This window comes from Styela clava, chromosome 8 (genome assembly GCF_964204865.1).
Source record: "Styela clava chromosome 8, kaStyClav1.hap1.2, whole genome shotgun sequence".
Lineage (NCBI taxonomy): Eukaryota > Metazoa > Chordata > Ascidiacea > Stolidobranchia > Styelidae > Styela > Styela clava.
In genome coordinates this window covers 21192939-21212088 of record NC_135257.1, presented here as the reverse complement: position 1 = coordinate 21212088, position 19150 = coordinate 21192939, and the positions used below count along the sequence as shown (strand labels likewise).

General features: G+C 35.0%; 1 protein-coding gene, 2 long non-coding RNA genes and 9 other non-coding genes across 14 annotated transcripts; 9 read left to right on the top strand and 3 right to left on the bottom strand.

Moving 5' to 3' along the window:
• Positions 1–1218: 1218 nt before the first annotated feature.
• Positions 1219–2659, top strand: LOC120329994 (uncharacterized). Its single transcript, XR_013477557.1, has 3 exons — positions 1219–1733; positions 2058–2120; positions 2576–2659. It is a non-coding gene; the product is annotated as an uncharacterized LOC120329994 (long non-coding RNA).
• A 221-nt stretch (positions 2660–2880) lies between these two features.
• Positions 2881–4568, top strand: LOC144425632 (uncharacterized). The gene is made up of 3 exons (XR_013477564.1): positions 2881–3206; positions 3791–4017; positions 4376–4568. It is a non-coding gene; the product is annotated as an uncharacterized LOC144425632 (long non-coding RNA).
• A 472-nt stretch (positions 4569–5040) lies between these two features.
• Positions 5041–9332, top strand: LOC120329776 (uncharacterized). Of its 3 annotated transcripts, XM_078115431.1 has the most exons (8): positions 5041–5169; positions 5576–5859; positions 6278–6370; positions 6673–6777; positions 7141–7224; positions 7692–7817; positions 8136–8362; positions 8711–9332. In XM_078115431.1, exons 2-8 carry the CDS (start codon positions 5604–5606, stop codon positions 8900–8902), a joined length of 1083 nt encoding a protein of 360 aa, XP_077971557.1. In that variant the 5' UTR covers positions 5041–5169; positions 5576–5603; the 3' UTR covers positions 8903–9332. The 3 variants fall into 3 exon arrangements, with proteins under 3 accessions (XP_077971557.1, XP_039252504.2, XP_077971556.1); XM_078115430.1 differs by having other exon boundaries at positions 5053–5859; XM_039396570.2 differs by lacking the exon at positions 7692–7817 and having other exon boundaries at positions 5049–5859.
• Positions 9333–15363: 6031 nt separating this feature from the next.
• On the bottom strand, positions 15364–15445 carry Trnas-cga (transfer RNA serine (anticodon CGA)). Its single transcript has one exon. It is a non-coding gene; the product is annotated as a tRNA-Ser (tRNA).
• Positions 15446–15647: 202 nt separating this feature from the next.
• Positions 15648–15729, top strand: Trnas-gcu (transfer RNA serine (anticodon GCU)). Its single transcript has one exon. It is a non-coding gene; the product is annotated as a tRNA-Ser (tRNA).
• Positions 15730–15733: 4 nt separating this feature from the next.
• Trnaa-ugc (transfer RNA alanine (anticodon UGC)) lies at positions 15734–15805 on the top strand. The gene has a single exon. It is a non-coding gene; the product is annotated as a tRNA-Ala (tRNA).
• Positions 15806–16610: 805 nt separating this feature from the next.
• Positions 16611–16692, bottom strand: Trnas-cga (transfer RNA serine (anticodon CGA)). The gene has a single exon. It is a non-coding gene; the product is annotated as a tRNA-Ser (tRNA).
• Positions 16693–16894: 202 nt separating this feature from the next.
• Positions 16895–16976, top strand: Trnas-gcu (transfer RNA serine (anticodon GCU)). Its single transcript has one exon. It is a non-coding gene; the product is annotated as a tRNA-Ser (tRNA).
• An 881-nt stretch (positions 16977–17857) lies between these two features.
• Trnas-cga (transfer RNA serine (anticodon CGA)) lies at positions 17858–17939 on the bottom strand. The gene has a single exon. It is a non-coding gene; the product is annotated as a tRNA-Ser (tRNA).
• A 202-nt stretch (positions 17940–18141) lies between these two features.
• On the top strand, positions 18142–18223 carry Trnas-gcu (transfer RNA serine (anticodon GCU)). Its single transcript has one exon. It is a non-coding gene; the product is annotated as a tRNA-Ser (tRNA).
• Positions 18224–18227: 4 nt separating this feature from the next.
• Positions 18228–18299, top strand: Trnaa-cgc (transfer RNA alanine (anticodon CGC)). Its single transcript has one exon. It is a non-coding gene; the product is annotated as a tRNA-Ala (tRNA).
• Positions 18300–18793: 494 nt separating this feature from the next.
• On the top strand, positions 18794–18865 carry Trnaa-ugc (transfer RNA alanine (anticodon UGC)). The gene has a single exon. It is a non-coding gene; the product is annotated as a tRNA-Ala (tRNA).
• The last annotated feature ends 285 nt before the right edge of the window (positions 18866–19150 follow it).

The window sequence follows — 19150 nt, the reverse complement described above, 5'->3', positions numbered from 1 at the left end:
TCTTAGTGGAATTGCTTTCAATTTTTTCAAGTTTGGTATAAATGGGCATTTTTCGGCGCGTAGTACCCTCCCACCATATTTATTATACCCTCAGTATCTTTTATCACTTGCTTGGTTCGGCGGTTGAATTATTCAATAACAAATTCAGAAGAAGCATATAGCAGTCTAAAGGGCTTGTGGTTACTTTGGCGTGGTAGATAGATATAAGTCTTATTCTACACAGCACAGATGGTCGTGAAGCAAAGCTGGCAGAAAGGTATAGACTATAATAGATAGAATATTGGTACCCCCTACCAGTTTAAGGTTGGGGCATAGTTTTATTTCGATTTTCCTTATTTTAGTTCTATTACGAATTCTGAGACTGTCTGTGTTAGCCGAGTGAATACACCCTTTGCCCATAGGCATCTGTCCATTTACACAACGTGATATAAAGTAGGCGAATACAATTATTTAATTCCGTATTGGTACACATACTTTTGGAGAATGCCAGAATTTTAGCTGCAAGTGTGATTAAAAAGATTTTTTTGTTGTGTTTGTGTTTTTTGTGGTTGCCTCATAGAGTCGAATGGCCTTATTTGTGGTTGCCTCAGAGAGTCGAATGGCCTTGGCGTGTTACTGTTGTGTTGGCGAATTGCCGCTATATGTTGATCAAGCGGACCTTGCGGACATTCTTGAGGGGCATTCGGATAGTGTAGCTGGTCGCGCTTGCATGTTTTTCTCTAGATATACTCTAATATACTTTTCAAGTAACTTGTATAATTTGCGAGCTTGCTTTATTTATGTATTATAAATAAACAGTACAGTTACCATGCATTTGCACACTGTCTATCGATCATAGCTAATAATGCAACATTTTAGCTATTTTATTTGAATCATTGTATAATCATTGTATAAAAATATATTATAGAATTCGATGTCCGGTGATCTCACTTCAACCTTGGAGTGTTATCCTGGCATGGAGCACTCGCTCGGTGAGCCAGTCCGCATTAGCGGTATCAAAAGCAAAATTTTATGTTTCTTTGATAACAAATAGCGTAATTCATACATTATAAAAGTTTTTGTAAATATATTGGAATATTCACTGCTAATTGAAATTCACGATTGATTAAAACAATTTAAAAAAAAATCCTAAACATTAAATTAAAGAAATAAACAAACTAAGGCCTAAACTTTTCTGCAGTCAGTTATTACTTTACAACCTAGAACCTCGAGATGAAAACCATTTTTATCTTTTTCTACGTTATCGCTTCATCCTGGTGTCAAGATGAAACAGTGTTTCACTGCTCACCCAAGCGCGGTTGCCGGATTGCACAATGTGATCCGGTTGCTGTAAGTTGGGATAGACCAGGGTTTAACATTGATGAACATCTGCATGACAAAGAATTTCCGATTACATGCAAATCTAAAAATACGGCGCAAACTCCTAATACTGCCATGTTACATTCTCTTGTTTCCGGGAATATCTTAGGCAAGCATATTTTTTTCATCTTTAGATTAGAATTATTGCCCTCTGTTTGTAACATGGCGTTCTAGAGTTTTCCTAATGAAACCAATGAGATATATTATATATATTGTAATCATAAGAATTTGAATTTATAATTAAAAGTAAATTTTCTTTTATTTTGCAGAAAATCGTGAATCTCGCCAAAAAATTAAAGATCAATCTACTAAAATTACCTATCTATTGGGAAAAGCGACAGAACAGTCTGCTGAGATTGAAGAGCTGAGAAAAGGTTGGTGAATCCAATAAAGCGTCTCTTATTTTTACACCATCGGACATTTGCACCCCCCCCCCCCCCCAAAAAAAACAAAACAAAACAATTGCACCCACATACATATTGCAATTAGAAACATTTGCACCCATGAACTGTTGAACTCATGAATAAAATGATAACGTTTGCGTGTCTCGAATCAAATAATTAGATAGGGATCCAAATACTCAGTCAGAGATTATTTTCATTTCAAAGTAATTAGAAAAGCAATTTATTTAAAAAAAAAGGGACCAAACATATTCTGAATGCCGCAACAAACGTATATTACATTTTCTGTATTTCTAGATATGAATGAAGTACAAGAATTGAACAAAAACTTGAAAGAAAAAAACAAAGAGATGAAAAGGGGTGAGAGCAATCAAAAAGCGTTTACAAAAGTATATTTTGTTTAAATAATTTATTGGACGTTAGATAAGTGATCCAACAACATGAATATTTAATTGTGAGTGAAAAAAACGAGGAACAAGATTTTATCCTCCGCTTTGAATACTAAGCAATTTTTAAATGTTCTTGGCGTGTCTAGAGTTGCCATAAAGGGTTCTCATTTTTGTTAAGAAGTTTTATTGATCATGTTAAGCGCCGTTTATTATTAATATATTACAACAAAAACACTGGAAGAAATGCTAATAGTATGGTAACGGTTGGTAGTGTTATAAATTTATTAACATTTTAAGCGTCGAGTTGAATACATAAGACTAAATGCAACGTCAATTAGAGGTAACCTGATATTTCAGTTTACCGGTCCACATTTTTTTTTTCAAGTTTTTCTGTCGGTGATTTGAAATATATTTCTTTTTTTTCAGATTTGGTCAAAGTTCAGGGAATGAATGAAAAGTTGTTGAAAGAATTGAATGAACAAAAGAAAGCTAACGATGAGATGAAAGAAGGTGATAGCTAATGAGTAGTCTTCTACATCATTTAGTTTGATTTGGTTCATTATTTATGAATGGGCATGAATATTCTGAAAGGTCAAATTAAACACTCGATTAGAATATTTTCTTGCATCGGTAATTGGTTTTAAATATTCACTAATTGACTGATACAATCATAGTATCGTATTGTACCTGATCCTTGCGTGGGCCTACTAATGTACCGTGATTGTAAATTGAGAGCAGATAAACAAAAACATTGTCTTGTTAGAGTGTTTGGCAAAGACGTGGGGAAATGAGCAGTGCAGGCGCTGCTGTTGCTGTTCGTCGTTGTCCAACGACAGAGAAAACCTTCTCTCCACAAACCAACAAACAACATGTCATTGTATACTTTCTTACCTCTGAAATCTAACATTCATAAAAATGTTGTTATATTAAGCAATATCTCGGATTGAACAAAAACTTGCTATAACAGAGAAGACTCAGCAGCGTCAACCTAAATCTAGACAGATCGCCCGCCCAACAATCAATACCCAAACAACATTGAAGCCAACAAGTTCTCAAGGTAAATTTTGATTTAAATATCATTCTATTTGTAGGTTAGGATATTTGACAAATAATTCGCAAGAGAGTGACTATAGTTATTTCTGCATTCAATAGAGTTGAGTACACAGCTATCGCCATGGTTATTTATAATTTTGGCGCACGGAGTCGTTTTGGGCATACCAGGTTGACTTGACGTATTTATTGTTTTTTTCCAAACAACATATATATAGTTCTAATTTTTATTATTATTTACAGCTAAAGTCTTTTTTATGGGTGTCGCTGCTCTATAACCAATGTTGCTTCCCTCACTCTAGAATGCATTTTTAATAATTTTTTGTAATTTGAATATCTAGTGTTCTTTCAATATGATGAAAAAGATAAATTGCTGATTACTGTTAGTGAGCGTTAGATGTTTAAGGTTAATCTCCTGGATAATTGAAACCAGCAACAACATAAGCTTTAAATGTCAGGCTCTATTGCTTGTCCCAACTCGACATTTCAGTCAGATAATTTGATTTGAAAACATTGAAGTGTTGGTGCGTCTTACAAGAAACAAACTACTTAAATTAGTTGATTCTTAAACATACAGATATTACCTTACAGAAAACTGCAAATTGAAGATTGGAAATGTTTGTTATTTTGTGATCCTTGATGAAGATCATCTCATCAATTACTACAAAGCAGTTGAGCACTGTAAGAAACGTAACGCAGATGTTGATTTGATTCGAGATGAAGAATCTTACGATGCGATTATGAAGTTTTTGAAGAGAAATCTTCCAAAGAAAGAGTCATGGATTGATATATGGACGGGAAACCACTTTGATCCAATCGTTAGTATCTTATGGTTAGGCTATTTATACTCGTGTAGACAAATACAGTTTGTGTCAGTTTGGTAAACTCTAAAATGCGCAGGCAGTATCAAATAGTGGTATATAAGCCACCACAGTCGCAAAATACCCTAAACTTGCAATTTTGGGTGGGAACAATCAAAAAGCTTTTTGTGCTGTCGTTTTAGTTCATCAATGGAATTAAATAGTCTTTTTTGCTCTTATTCGTTCACCGGAGTATTTACCAGGCATGAATCCTCAATAATATTTAGAATTATTAACGATGAATGAACGTTTATTTTTTATATAGAATAACAAGCATGATCTCGTGATGAACGCCATATATTCAATCTTTTTTCAGACGCCTGACGTCACACCTGCGAATTCATTCTTCAAAGAAAATCTGGTTACGGGAATTGAATTTAAAAATTGGACAAATATTTATCTTAGTGTTCGAACCAACACGAATGATCGTTATGAAGGGTTGTGGAATAATGCTGAACCTTCCTGGTGGTTTCATGGAGTTCTTTGTGAGATCCTGACCTAACGTCTGACTCGTTGCATATGGTCTCACTCAAACTGTCAATAGTAAAATATAAGTCATTGATTCCTGGCTGGAAATAAATAACACAGCATTATGTGGATAAATTAATTTGATGTCAAGGGCTTACTTAGAAACTAAATAATAATCCTGAAAACCGTTCTATACCTACCGGGTTTTTAGAAAACAAAACCTAGTCTGAATTTTAAAAATGATTTTAAAATAAGCCCACCCCTTAAAATAGGATCTAGATCGGCGCATAGTACCTCACCAACATATTTTATATAAATTCAGTATCTTTTATCCTTTGAGGGGTTAGTCAGTTGACTTATTTAATAAAAAATTCAGAAGAAGCATGAGACATTCCATAACTCATTGTAGGCTAAAAAGCCTGGGGCTATTTCGGCGAACTAGATATAAGGCCTTTTCTACACGCCGCAGACGGTCGTGGAACAAAGCTGACAGAAATTCATAAACATTACCAGATAGAAAGGCATAAACTACAACAGATAGAAAGTCAAAATGTACACCAGATAGAAAGGCATAAACTACACCAGATAGAAAGGCATAAATCATACCAGATAGAATTTTTGTCTGCGGAGTGTGAATATAAGGTATCGTTTTTTGTGTGTGTTTTTATGATTTCATCAGACAATCTGCCAATGTGTATTACCATGCCTGTGAATGGCAACCTATATCAATCAGGGCTTATAATGCAGCATTTTAGCTTTTTTTTTCATCTGGATCTATTGTTAATGAAAATATATTATAAAATTCGATTTCCGATGATCTCACTCCGATCTTGTGTTATCATGGTATAGAAAACTCGCTCGGTGAGTTAGTCCGCATTAGCGGTATCAGAAGCAAGGTTTTTTTTATGACAAATAGCGTAATCGTGCACTGTGAAAATTGTTGAAAATAAATTTGATTATTCATTTCCTTCTAAATAAAATTCAAGTTATTTTGAATAACTAGGCATTAAATTATCGAAATAAACAAAATAAAGCTATCTGCTTTCAGCTATTATTTTACAAGCTAGAATCTCAAGATGAAAATCATCTTTATCTTGTTCTACGCCATCACTTCAACCTGTTGTCAAGATGAAACAGTGTTCCACTGCTCTCCTAGACCTGGTTGTGAGATAGCAAGATGTGACCCGGTTGCTATAGGATGGGACAAACCAGGTCTCAACATTGATGAACATCTTCGTGACAAAGAATTTCCAATAACATGCAAATCTAAGAAACCGGCACAAACCCAGAATACTGTCAACCTGTTTCATTTGGTATCAAGGAATATTTTAGGTAAGTGACTGATATTTTCAATAATTCTGATCACCTAAAAACAAAATATACTGATCCCCCCTTCTTTATGCATAATCTTATTAATGCGAGTCGTATCGATATTGCGCTGTACACAATTCTTGTTCGTTCGGAATGAAAAGCAAAATAAGAACTAATAAACGACTAGTTTTGAATTTTTGTTTCTCGTTTAGTTTCTTATCTTATTATCACTATTTTCCCCAGTAACTTGAATCCGCAAATACGTAGGTAAACACATAGGATCAATAAATATATTTTATCTTTGAATCAATCGCCTTCGAGAATTTTTTTTTTGCCAAATTTTTCCATAACGATTAGACATGACGTTATAATGAAACCAGTAACATCACTTGTAATTCATTGAATTAAGAATCAATCAATAAGTTGAATTCTCATTCAGATATCGAGAATGTTAAGTTAGATTTAAAAGAACTGGAAGAGGATCTCAATGATAAAATGAAAGACATTAACGGTTTTGGAAAGGAAATATCTGGTAAAATATGAATTTTGTTGTCAAGGTATTTTTCCTTATCAGGTTGATGTTTCCTCGCTAATATTCTATGCGTACATTTTGTTTAAAATAAAATGAAAAACATTGCCGGTTTTGGAAAGCAAATATCTGGTAAAAATATGAATTTAGTTGTCATGATACTTTTCATTATCCGGTAGAGGTTTCTTCGCAAATATTCTATGCGTACATTTTGTTTAGAATGTTTACGGAAGAAATTGAAATCATTCATATGATTTTGTGTTGTTCCAAAAAATGAAAACTAGAGTCCTTCAATTTTTAACCAGAAAATCGCAAGTATCGGAACAAAATTGAAGAACAATCGAAAGAATTTAACAATCTCAAAAGAAAAGACACACAACAATCTGATGAAATGAAGAAATTGAAGGAAGGTTGGTGATATATTCGCCTACATATAACGATAAGAGTGTAACAGCTGAACCCTTGAAACTAACTATGACGTAGAAAATAGAAAGTAGGATGATAACCACACATATTACTGCTAACAAAAGTTATAACTTCTCACGAATTGTTGGAGGTTCGGAATATTTCTATATTAAAGCATTCTTGAAGTTTCCACCTTCAATTTTATTTTTTCGATTGATTTTGCTGAATATTTTCATTGCAACATTGTTAATATATTAAAAGCCGTTTATTTTGAATATATTATGAAAAAACACTGAAAAAACGATTACCTGAATATGTTTTGTTTGGAGCTTTTCTTTCACTATTTTTAATGATGTTTCTTTCATTAGATTTGGTTGAACTACAAGAAATTAATAGCAAGTTGGTAAAAGAATTGAATAAACAAAAGAAAACTAACGATGAGATGAAAGAAGGTAATGGCTGTTGGGTAGTATTCTACGTTATTTAATTTGATTTTGTGCAGTTTTATAAATGCGTATAAATATTCGGGAAGCCCTAATTATACAGTCGCAAACGAGAAACGACGTGAAAGCTATTTCATTGTTTGCAAAATAATTAAAAGTGAATGATGAATTAATGCAGCGCTCAATTCATTACTAAGTCAATTAATGCTTCTCTAATATTTTTGAATAACCTTTTCACTAATTTGAAGAAAGGGAATTATTTCAGAAAACTGATCGAAAAGACATTATCTTGCCCCAGAAAATTATAATTTCTTGTTCTACGTTTACATATTTATAGATTTATTTACATAAATTAAATAGGCATAATATATTTTTAAAACCAAAAAGAAAGAGATTAACCGTCTTTGCAAGCACTGAAATGCGTTTGCCAAAGCTTTCTTGTGTTGGTGATATCTGGCGTTTTTGTTATATTAAAGCAATTTTTCGGATTGAACGAAAACTTGCTGTAACAGAGGATCCTCAGCAACGTCAACCTAGATCTAGACAGATCACCCGCCCAACAATAAATACTCAAACAACATTGAAACCAACTATTTCTCAAGGTGAAGATTTATTCAAATATCATCTTATTTGTAGGTTAGGATATTTGACGAGTAGTTCACAAGAGCTATAGTTATTTCTGTTAGAATTTTTTTAGGGGATTTTTCTTTACCAATGTTGCTTCCCTCACCCTGAAATGCATGTTTTATAAATTTATGTAATTTGTATATCTAGTGTTCTCTCAGAATGGTAGAAAAAAATAAACTTCTGATTAATTTTAGTGAGCGATAGACGTTTTAAGATTGAAGTATTGGTGCTTCTTGCAAGAAACGAACTACTTATATTGTTTGATTCTTAAACATACAGATATTATCTTCCAGAAATCTGCAAGTTGAAGATTGGAAATGTTTGTTATTTTGCTGTGATCTCTGGTAAAGATGGTGTCAATTACTACAAAGCAGTTGAGCTCTGCAAGGAACGTAACGCAGATGTTGGTTCGATCCGAGATGAAGAATCCTACAATACGATTATGAAATTTTTGAAGAGTAACATTCCATTGGGAGATTCATGGGTTTGGATATGGACAGGAATCCACTTTGATCCGATAGTTAGTATCTTATAGTTATGCTATTAATACTCGTGTGAACAAATATGAATGTGACAGTTTTGTTAAAGCCAGAATACGCAGACAGTATCAGTATTCTTACGATTACATTGAAGATTGTTTTTAGTCGTTAAGGCTAAATTGAACAGTGTAATAGTTTTGGACAAATCGTCTCATCGCGTGAACTTGAAGTTTTTTTCTAACACATGAAATACTAAAAAAACTACCCTACAATTTACCAGACATCCTGTATAATATTTCGAATTATGGACGATAAATATAGGGTTATTTTTGATATCGATTAGAATGCACGATAATATGATGAATGCCATATATTCAATATTTTTTCAGACTAGTGACGTCACACCTGTGGATTCATTTATTAAATGGTATCCAGGTAATCCATCCACGGGAATTGATTATAAGGATCGTACAAATGTTTATCTTAGTGTTCAATCCAATCCGAATGATCTTTATCAAGGGATGTGGAATGTTCATCCTACCTGGGAGTATCATGGAGTTATTTGTGAGATCCTGATCTAAAGTCTTACTCGTTGCATTTGCTCTCTCTTGAATCGTCATAAGTAAAATATAAATCATAGATCCAACAATTTAAATAGCTACCACAGCAATTATTCGATAACTTGATTTGATGTTAAAAACTCATTATTTGCTTGATTGAAATTTTGAAATATACTCACGCCACGTAAGCCAATGAATGATTCCCGATTTTTGTTTTAAAAATTCCAACATTGCAAATTTTTTTTTTAGAATACAGATATATTTCACTAATTACCCATGATCCAGATTTCGGTGAAAGATAATGTTGCTTATCTAACTACTTTGAGTTCATAAAATATAAGTTTATGTGAAATTTGGAGATGTGAATGCTTAATTTACGTAATTGTGAAAATTCTAGGATAAAAACATTATAAGGTTGCTCCATTCATTTGAAATAAATTCAACTTCTGTGTGTTATGTTTCTTTTTTACTAAACTGATTAGAAACTCATGTTTAAAGTAAAAACTCTCGATTTCCCTCACATCGAATGATAAATAGAAAGATTGAAACATGTTCAGAGTAAATCAGTGTTCATTTTATTATCAGAGCTGAATTATTCAGAACAATTTGAACTCTCCAATAGGCTTAAGGCCAAGCTTGAATATTTCGTATTGATAGCAAACTGGTGGCTCAATTCGAATGACTTATGTACAAGAGGGAGAACAGTACATTTTGTTGAAGGTTACTTTGCACAATTTATCATCAACACACGAATTTTCAGCATGTTTGCTCGAGCAAACAGTACAGGAGTAGTCAATGGAAATAATTTTATTCTGATTTTTGAAACAATTTTATTACTATACTTTATTACTAAATTGATGTATCTTGTTGAAGACGTCAGAATAAAAGCCAATTGCCATCCCACAAGAAAGAAACCAATTGTGTGATATATTCATCTTTTGCGTTTATTTCTAATGGTGGAGTTTAAAGCCTTATTTTCGTGAATGGATGAAATGCACGAAAATTATAACAAATAATCTGGTTTCTTCATGCGAACAAAATATTTTGTTACACGAAACGTGGAATAAGCGAGGAATTTTGTCTTTCTACTTCTCGTTCAATTTAATATTTGATTCTATCTTTCCCTAACATGTTTCTGAGTTCGAGCACCACCGAAAAGCATTGACTTGCTGGATCATTAATGCGTGGTGCTTCAGATAAACTTTCCAGTTAATAAAACTCAATCTGCAAGACTTGAATTAATTGAATACAAATTGAAACTTTTCCTAATTTATGTCTATATATATTACCGACGTACCGCAACCAAGTTTAAATTCGTTCCAACTTTTCCAGTACACGATGAAGATGGAAGTGTTTCTTGGGCGGCTAATTCTTATATTTTTATATACATACTACACTCAAAGATCGCTTGCCATGGCAAGGCTGATAAACACCCTGTATGTTTGAATCAAGAAGAGTTTTATTATGTTCAAGAGGTTTGCTTGACAACTGACCATAACTGGGTTATTCGCTAGCCCATGGCTGGTCTGTGGTTCATGTGTATCAAAATATTATCCCAGAGATGGGCAAATATACTGCCCGCGGGCTAGATCCAGCCAGTGTTCCCTCTAAGGTGTGCGCGTGTGCGCGCGCACACAGCTTCCAGAGGCTGCGCACACGCATAGATTTACTGCGCACAGACGTATTTCGATGTAATGTAACAATGTTCTTTTTTCACCCTTTATTTGAATTCAAATAAAACCATCTGTTACAATCAATTTCATTTATTATTTCCCATGTATGTTCATTGTTATCTACTGATAACATATAGTCTTCACTAAAGCATTTATAATCTATAGAAAAACTTAATAAATACCCAAAATTTTCTTAATAAGCCCACTTATTACCCGGTTAGAACGCCAAAATTTCTTCATTGGTTTTTGCACAAATATTAGTCATTTCCAAAAAAGTGCGCACACACCAAAATTTCTGCGCACACATACTACAAAAATTAGAGGGAACATTGGATCCAGCCCACCGAAGTATTTCATTCAGCCCACTTGTGTCTGCTCAAATCACGACTATAGTTCTTATGAATATAAAATTCAGTTGGAACAACGTCATAATGACCCCAATTGTTACATTGTGCTTTCTAATATTATATAAACGTTTGCCTAGCTGTTGGATAAAATGTTGTAAATAAACTGTATTTTACTAATTTTTTTTTGTATCGAGTTCCAAGCCTCCGGCCCATTAACAAGTCTATTATCTGCAACTGGCCCACTCAGGAAAGTAAATGCCCACCCCTAGAATAGCAGCTATCCTAACAGAATATAAAGATTTATATTCTCAGATTCGGACTCATACAAAGCTAAAAGCGGTCGTAAGACATTGAAGAGATCAACCAACACAAGCGTAAACGCGGAAACTGTCCCGACACAAGTGTAAAAATAGGCAACATAGAAGACGAATCAATTTTTCTGTGATATATAAGGCTGGGAAATATATAGATTATCAAAATCATTTCAAAATGATTCACAGTGGCCGGCAACAGATGAATACCTCATATATATCAGTATAGGAGCTTGAAAAAAAAAATAGAATTTATTAATTCAATTATTATAAACTGGTTACAGGTTGTGCCATGTTGTTTCATGAAGTTTTTCATTTCGGTAGCAAAGAATGGCTCAATTCAAACGTACGTCCATTAATCCCGTCAAAGGGACCAATTGGAGTGTATCACGATGAGATCCGGGACTATTCTATTGGTGGGGTCCCATCCCACTGTGGCGTACTCAGGAATACATATCATTTAATAATGATATCATATTTTGAACAACAAAAAAATACATATTGTTGTCACAGAGGATTTTCACGAATTTCATTATTCTGTCATTCTACTTGATTCTATATCTTGTAAAAAGTTTTTTTTTTCATGTCATAATAAAATTCTTAAAACCAAGCAGAATACGTACAATACCTAACGCAGGTATATTGAATGATTTACCTAAAACTTAAATAATTTGAAAGTTGCAATACAACGTCATGACATTAGATAAAGTGACGTCCTAATACTAGTTTTTGGTCGCGAAGGAGGTTATCCCAGTCCGAATTCACTGATGAATAAAATTCTTTCCATTCCAAATCCTTTCTTTAAAATAAACAGGTGGAATACAAAATATATCCTTCAATAGTAAAAAATATCCCCTAATTCATGGATTAGTTGATTTCTTCATTGACATCATGTTATCGTTTTAAAAAAATATACAGGCATTATTTGATTTTATAATCTGTTTTTATCATATTTGTAGTTTTTTGAATTTAAAACAATTCAACCAAATTCAATTTTTGAACAGAAAATTTTTGGAACAAGAGTAATTAAGTCGACTGAAATAAGTTAAACTAGTTAAATTCTAGCCTTGAAAAGTCTTTATAAATTAAAAACGATTTTGAAAAATTGATCATTCAAAATTGAAGGTTGAGGCCACTATTGAATTTGAGGCTCTGGGCTTTAGCCTGTTATGAGTAAATTTAGCCTTGGTCACACAGATATTAAACAATTACTTTAAAACTGGGATAAAAATGAAGCAGTTGTGGACATAGAATTGATTGAGAACAACAGAATATGGAAACATCAAGTGGGCCGAGTTAAAATATACAAAGGGACAGTAGTTTTTCAATGTATAGATCAGAAGGCAGGGCCTAATTTTGCAGTCTTTGTCCAAATTCCTTTTTTCGATAATATCTTTGTTTTTGAGTTGTCCCGTGACCTATTAATTGTCAAGTAATTTTTGATTTTGAAATTATTCCATTTATAGATTTAAATTGATGCCATAATAATTTTTTTTATATCTTAGGTAAAATAGTTTATGATGTCACGGAGGAATATTTGAAACAAGAGAGCTATGATCAAATATATGGACACTTAGAATGAAACGAAATGTATTATCATCACTTCACCGAAAACCATAGGGTACCCAAGGCCTTCGGTACGGTATCCTGCACAAATCTGAACAGCGAAACAGCTACATGGCTATGGTAACTGACTTACAAGTACTTGGGTACAAATAACGGTACAGGGACTGACATAGCTCTTCCATGTCCTGTGATAAAGTAAATGTTGTTTACATCAGAACTGTAACAAGAAGATGAGAGCGTAATTCACAGAGGTACCGTGCGGTACCTTACCAGTACCTGTTGCTGTACTGTAGGCCTGTTATTCGATCGTGGAACGGTTCTTCTCTGGCATATAAAAAACTCAATTCAATTTGCTTTTATCAAATTTAACATATACGGTAAGCTAGATTTGCTAGAAAACCTACATTTGACATTACTGAAATAGTAAGATCGCGAAAGGAATAAGTCAATTTCACTGTGGTACGGTAACTGAGCAGTACGTATCTGCAGGCTCGTTCACGCAACCGCTTGAAATAAGTTTAAAACAGTGTTCTGATGAGTAAAACAGCAAAATTTTGAACAAAATATCAGATCTCATAGGATTCATAAGAAATTCAGGATTAAATAAAAGTAATAGCCTTCTGAAAAAAAAAAAAATTAACCACTGAAATTTCGAAGCAATTGGTCCAGTATTCGAAGAGAAAAGCGATTTTATAATGATGATGATGTCGAAGAAAAATAACAACAACATAATATTGAAACGATCGTTATTTCCACTAAATTGTCCAATAAAACACAAAATTTTAATTACAAGGTAGCCACGTAATCCCATCACGCAAGAATAATGCGTAATAAAATGACCTGTTATATAATGTGCTGAAACCAGAAAAATAAGTTATACTAACTGTTTCGTACATAAAATTGGAAATAAAATTGAAAAAGGAAAGTTCAAGATTGAATGTCAAGGCTGTATGGATTTTGAGGCTCTATAATTCAGCCTGCCTAGCTAAAAGATAATACCGGTCCTGGTGACAGTGCCAACAACATTTACTTTCGAACTGGGCTTCAAGTGTCTCTTCTATTACATTTGAAACTTATATATTCACTCCTATTGTTGAGCCTACATTACGCAAAACGGTGTGTAGTTTAAAAATGCAAATTTAAATTAATAAATAAGTTTGGTTACATTTACAAAAAAGTACATAGCAAGTAGCAAGTAGTACATTACAAGTAGCATAGCAAGTGCCACGTAGTATGAAACAGATCACGTTTATTTTTAAATCACTGATGAGTTCAAGTAGGTTGGCTGCTGATTTTAATGAAAGTTGTTACCTTGTATATAACAATTATTCGCGATTACTCTAGAAATGGAATTTTGCAAAAAAACTAAAATTAATTCTACGATGTCATTGTTTATCCGATAACAAACGTCACGCAATGTCCGATTATGCTAACACCGCATAAACAAGTTATATATATGTGTGTCTTTCCGAATGCGTGAAATTTGTTTGCATGAAGACGACGCGACAGAATTATTCTATCGCATTATAGTTTAATAATAATAATGGTAAGAAGAGAAATCTCTGATGTGATTGAAATTCAAATAAGATTGTAATTACCGATAATTAGACATTTCAGGATCTGGCAAAGTAACCAAAAAGTTCAATTTTTTCAAAATAAAAGCGTGTTTAACATTGCTAAAATATGTCAGGAGAAAACTCTGAAGTAATTGAAATTCAAACAACATTGTAATTACCGACAATTAGACATGGGATCTGACGAAGTAACCAAAAAGTTCCCTTGTCTCTGCTCACATCGGTTACTATTCAAACTTTGATTACATGCCACGAGATGATTTCGGTTCAATCGAAATTTGTCCAGATTTAAATCTTCGACACCTAATTTGGTGCACGTGTGACGAAGTGATCTGCGCGGGCAATGCCCAACAGATTTCGAGTCTGCCGCCTTAACCACTCGGCCACGACAACGGTGACCTGAGACTAAATTCAAATCAGATTGTAATAATCAACAATTAGACATCTCAGGATCTGACGAAGTAACCAAAAAGTCCAAGAATTTGCATAGTATAAGAAAATTTTCTTCGGGGTCAAAGGTCTTTCGAATATCATGCTTACAGGTACGGTACCAGTAGTTACCAGTAGGTACCAGTAGGTTACCGTACCGCATATTCCTTTCGGGGGATAGATTATAAAATATTTTGTTTCGCTCTATTTGTCCTGATCATATATTAAATGCATCAATCATTCTAACTAAGCTGAGTGACTTACGGGCCGCACAAACATTAAACTTTCATACCAAGGCGGGGGGCCGCAAACTATTGTCCTACGGGCCGCAATTGTCCCGTGGGCCGCGAGTTTGAGACCCCTGTTTTAACGAATACAAGATTGGGCTATTTATTGTATTGGTTTGAAGTAGGCGCAATTGGTCTCAATCCGTTCCAAGCCATCAATGTGCCTCCAAAAACAAAACGGTATAATAATTCCAAAACCAGCCAGCTCCAATAAAAATATCTGATAATCGTTATGGCAAGTTTCATCTAATCTTTGCTCGATGTTGTTAATCCTGATAAATGAAATCTCAAATAACGTTGTCGGCAGGATTCGAACCTGCGCGGGCAACGCCCAAGAGATTTCGAGTCTGTCGCCTTAACCACTCGGCCACGACAACGGTGACCGGAGACTGAATTCAAATCAAAATGAAATCACCAACAAATAGACATCTCGGGATCTGGCGAAGCAACAAAAAAGTTCAATTTTCTCTGCTCACGTCGGTTACTATTCAAACTTTGATTACATTCCACGAGATGATTTCGGTATAATCGAAATTAGGTCAAGATTCAAATCATCAACACCTAATCTGGCGCACATGTGACGAGGTGGCCGAGTGGTTAAGGCGATGGACTGCTAATCCATTGTGCTCTGCACGAGTGGGTTCGAATCCCATCCTCGTCGTCCTGGGGATGTAGCTCAGTGGTAGAGCGCACGCTTCGCATGTATGAGGCCCCGGGTTCAATCTCCGGCGCCTCCATTTGAAAATTGATAATTTTTTCGAAATAAAATCGTGTTAGCATTGCTGAAATATGTCGAGAGAAAACTCTGAAGTAATTGAAATTCAAATCAGATTGTAATTACCAACAATTAGACATTTTAGGATCTGACGAAGGAACCAAAAAGTTCACTAATCAGATAAAAGTTTGTTAATTCATTGTGCTCTGCACACGTGAGTTCGAATCACATCCTCGTCGTGGTGCTAGAATGCCTATTCGATAACTTATTCTCTTATCTTTGATTTGAAATCATTATAGCTCAGTAAAAACACAGTAATTGCTACTATCCGTATAGTGTATAAGAAATTTTATTCTTTCGTTTAGCGAGGCTAAGTCATAATATTTATCGATTGACTGCGTTTCAGTCATAAACTGCGACTTACATTATAGACAAAGGTCGATATTCACCGTTTTAGGCAAGACAATGATTCGAGATCTCAGCTATATAAAGCGTTCGCATGCTGCCACGTATTGTGAATGAGCGTTACAGCAGACCATTGATTGGGATGAGAAATGGATTATGTTTTTTGTAAATGACAAACAACAATTATCTAGCTAATCTCGTAATCGGTAACGAATACAAAATTGGGCTTTTTATTGTATTTGTTTGAGCTAGGCGCAATTGGTCTCAATCCGTTCCAAGCCATCAATGTGCCTCCAAAAACAAAACGGTATAATAATTCCAAAACCAGGCAGCTCCAATAAAAATATCTGATAATCGTTTGGGCAAGTTTCATCTAATCTTTGCTCGATGTTATTAATCCTGCTAAATGAAATCTCAAATAACGTTGTCGGCTGGATTCGAACCTGCGCGGGCAACGCCCGACAGATTTCGAGTCTGTCGCCTCAACCACTCGGCCACGACAACGGTGACCGGAGACTGAATTCAAATCAAATTGAAATCACCAACAATTAGACATCTCAGGATCTGGCAAAGCAGCAAAAAAGTTCAATTTTCTCTGCTCACGTCGGTTACTATTCAAACTTTGATTACATTCCACGAGATGATTTCGGTATAATCGAAATTAGGTCAAGATTCAAATCATCAACACCTAATCTGGTGCACATGTGACGAGGTGGCCGAGTGGTTAGGGCGAGGGACTGCTAATCCATTGTACTCTGCACGCGTGGGTTCGAATCCCATCCTCGTCGTCCTGGGGATGAAGCTCAGTGGTAGAGCGCACGCTTTGCATGTGTGAGGCCCCGGGTTCAATCCCGGAATCTCCACTTCAGAATGGATAATTTTTTCGAAATAAAATCGTGTTAGCATTGCTGGAATATGTCGAGAGAAAACTCTGAAGTAATTGAAATTCAAATCAGATTGTAATTACCAACAATTAGACATTTTAGGATCGGACGAAGGAACCAAAAAGTTCACTAATCAGATAAAAGTTTGTTAATTCATTGTGCTCTGCACACGTGAGTTCGAATCACATCCTCTTCGTGGTGCTAGAATGCCTATTCGATAACTTATTCTCTTATCTTTGATTTGAAATCATTATAGCTCAGTAAAAACACAGTAATTGCTACTATCCGTATAGTGTATCAGAAATTTCTTTTTTTTGTTTAGCGAGGCTAAGTCATAAGTATTTATCGATTGACTGCGTTTCAGTCATAAACTGCGACTTACATTATAGACAAAGGTCGATATTCACCGTTATAGGCAAGACAATGATTCGAGATCTCAGCTATATAAAGCGTTCGCATGCTGCCACGTATTGTGAATGAGCGTTACAGCAGACCATTGATTGGGATGAGAAATGGATTAAGTGTTTTGCAAACAATAAACAACAATTATCTAGCTAATCTCGTTATCAGTAACGAATACAAGATTGGGCTATTTAATGTATTCGTTTGAGCTAGGCGCAATAGGTATCAATCCGTCCCAAGCCATCAATAATTCTTCAAAAACAAAACGGTAATATAATTCCAAAACCTGGCAGCTCCAATAAAAATATCTGATAATCGTTTGGGCAAGTTTCATCTAATCTTTGCTCGATGTTGTTAATCCTGCTAAATGAAATCTCAAATAACGTTGTCGGCAGGATTCGAACCTGCGCAGGCAACGCCCAACAGACTTCGAGTCTGTCGCCTTAACCACTCGGCCACGACAACGGTGACCGGAGACTGAATTCAAATCAAATTGAAATCACCAACAATTAGACATCTCAGGATCTGGCAAAGCCGCAAAAAAGTTCAATTTTCTCTGCTCACGTCGGTTACTATTCAAACTTTGATTACATTCCACGAGATGATTTCGGTATAATCGAAGTTAGGTCAAGATTCAAACCATCAACACCTAATCTGGTGCACATGTGACGAGGTGGCCGAGTGGTTAAGGCGATGGACTGCTAATCCATTGTGCTCTGCACGCGTGGGTTCGAATCCCATCCTCGTCGGCGTGGGGATGTAGCTCAGTGGTAGAGCGCACGCTTCGCATGTGTGAGGCCCCGGGTTCAATCCCCGGCATCTCCATTTTAGAATTAATAATTTTTTCGAAATAAAATCGTGTTAGCATTGCTGAAATATGTCGAGAGAAAACTCTGAAGTGATTGAAATTCAAATCAGATTGTAATTACCAACAATTAGACATTTTAGGATCTGACGAAGGAACCAAAAAGTTCACTAATCAGATAAAAGTTTGTTAATTCATTGTGCTCTGCACACGTGAGTTCGAATCACATCCTCGTCGTGGTGCTAGAATGCCTATCAGATAACTTATTCTCTTATCTTTGATTTGAAATCATTATAGCTCGGTGAAAACACAGTAATTGTTACTATCCGTATAGTGTATAAGAAATTTTATTCTTTCGTTTAGCGAGGCTAAGTCATAAGTATTTATCGATTGACTGCGTTTCAGTCATAAACTGCGACTTACATTATAGACAAAGGTCATTATTCACCGTTATAGGCAAGACATTGATTCGAGATCTCAGCTGGGTGGGTTCGAATCCCATCCTCGTCGTCCTGGGGATGTAGCTCAGTGGTAGAGCGCACGCTTTGCATGTGTGTGGCCCCGGGTTCAATCCCCGGCATCTCCATTTGAGAGTTGATAATTTTTTCGAAATAAAATCGTGTTAGCATTGCTGAAATATGTCGAGAGAAAACTCTGAAGTAATTGAAATTCAAATCAGATTGCAATTACCAACAATTAGACATTGCAGGATCTGACGAAGGAACAAAAAAGTTCACTAATCTGATAAAAGTTCGCTAATTCATTGTGCTCTGCACACGTGGGTTCGAATCACATTCTCGTCGTGGTGCTAGAATGCCTATTCGATAACTTATTCTCTTATCTTTGATTTGAAATCATTATAGCTCAGTAA

Bases quoted from the DNA above. Each gene is read 5' to 3' on its own strand.
- LOC120329776 (XM_078115431.1), top strand. From the start codon at position 5,604: ATGAAAATCATCTTTATCTTGTTCTACGCCATCACTTCAACCTGTTGT. The intron at 6,778-7,140 runs GTTGGTGATATA...TTCTTTCATTAG, and splicing joins AATGAAGAAATTGAAGGAAG to ATTTGGTTGAACTACAAGAA. The intron at 7,225-7,691 runs GTAATGGCTGTT...GTTATATTAAAG, and splicing joins TAACGATGAGATGAAAGAAG to CAATTTTTCGGATTGAACGA.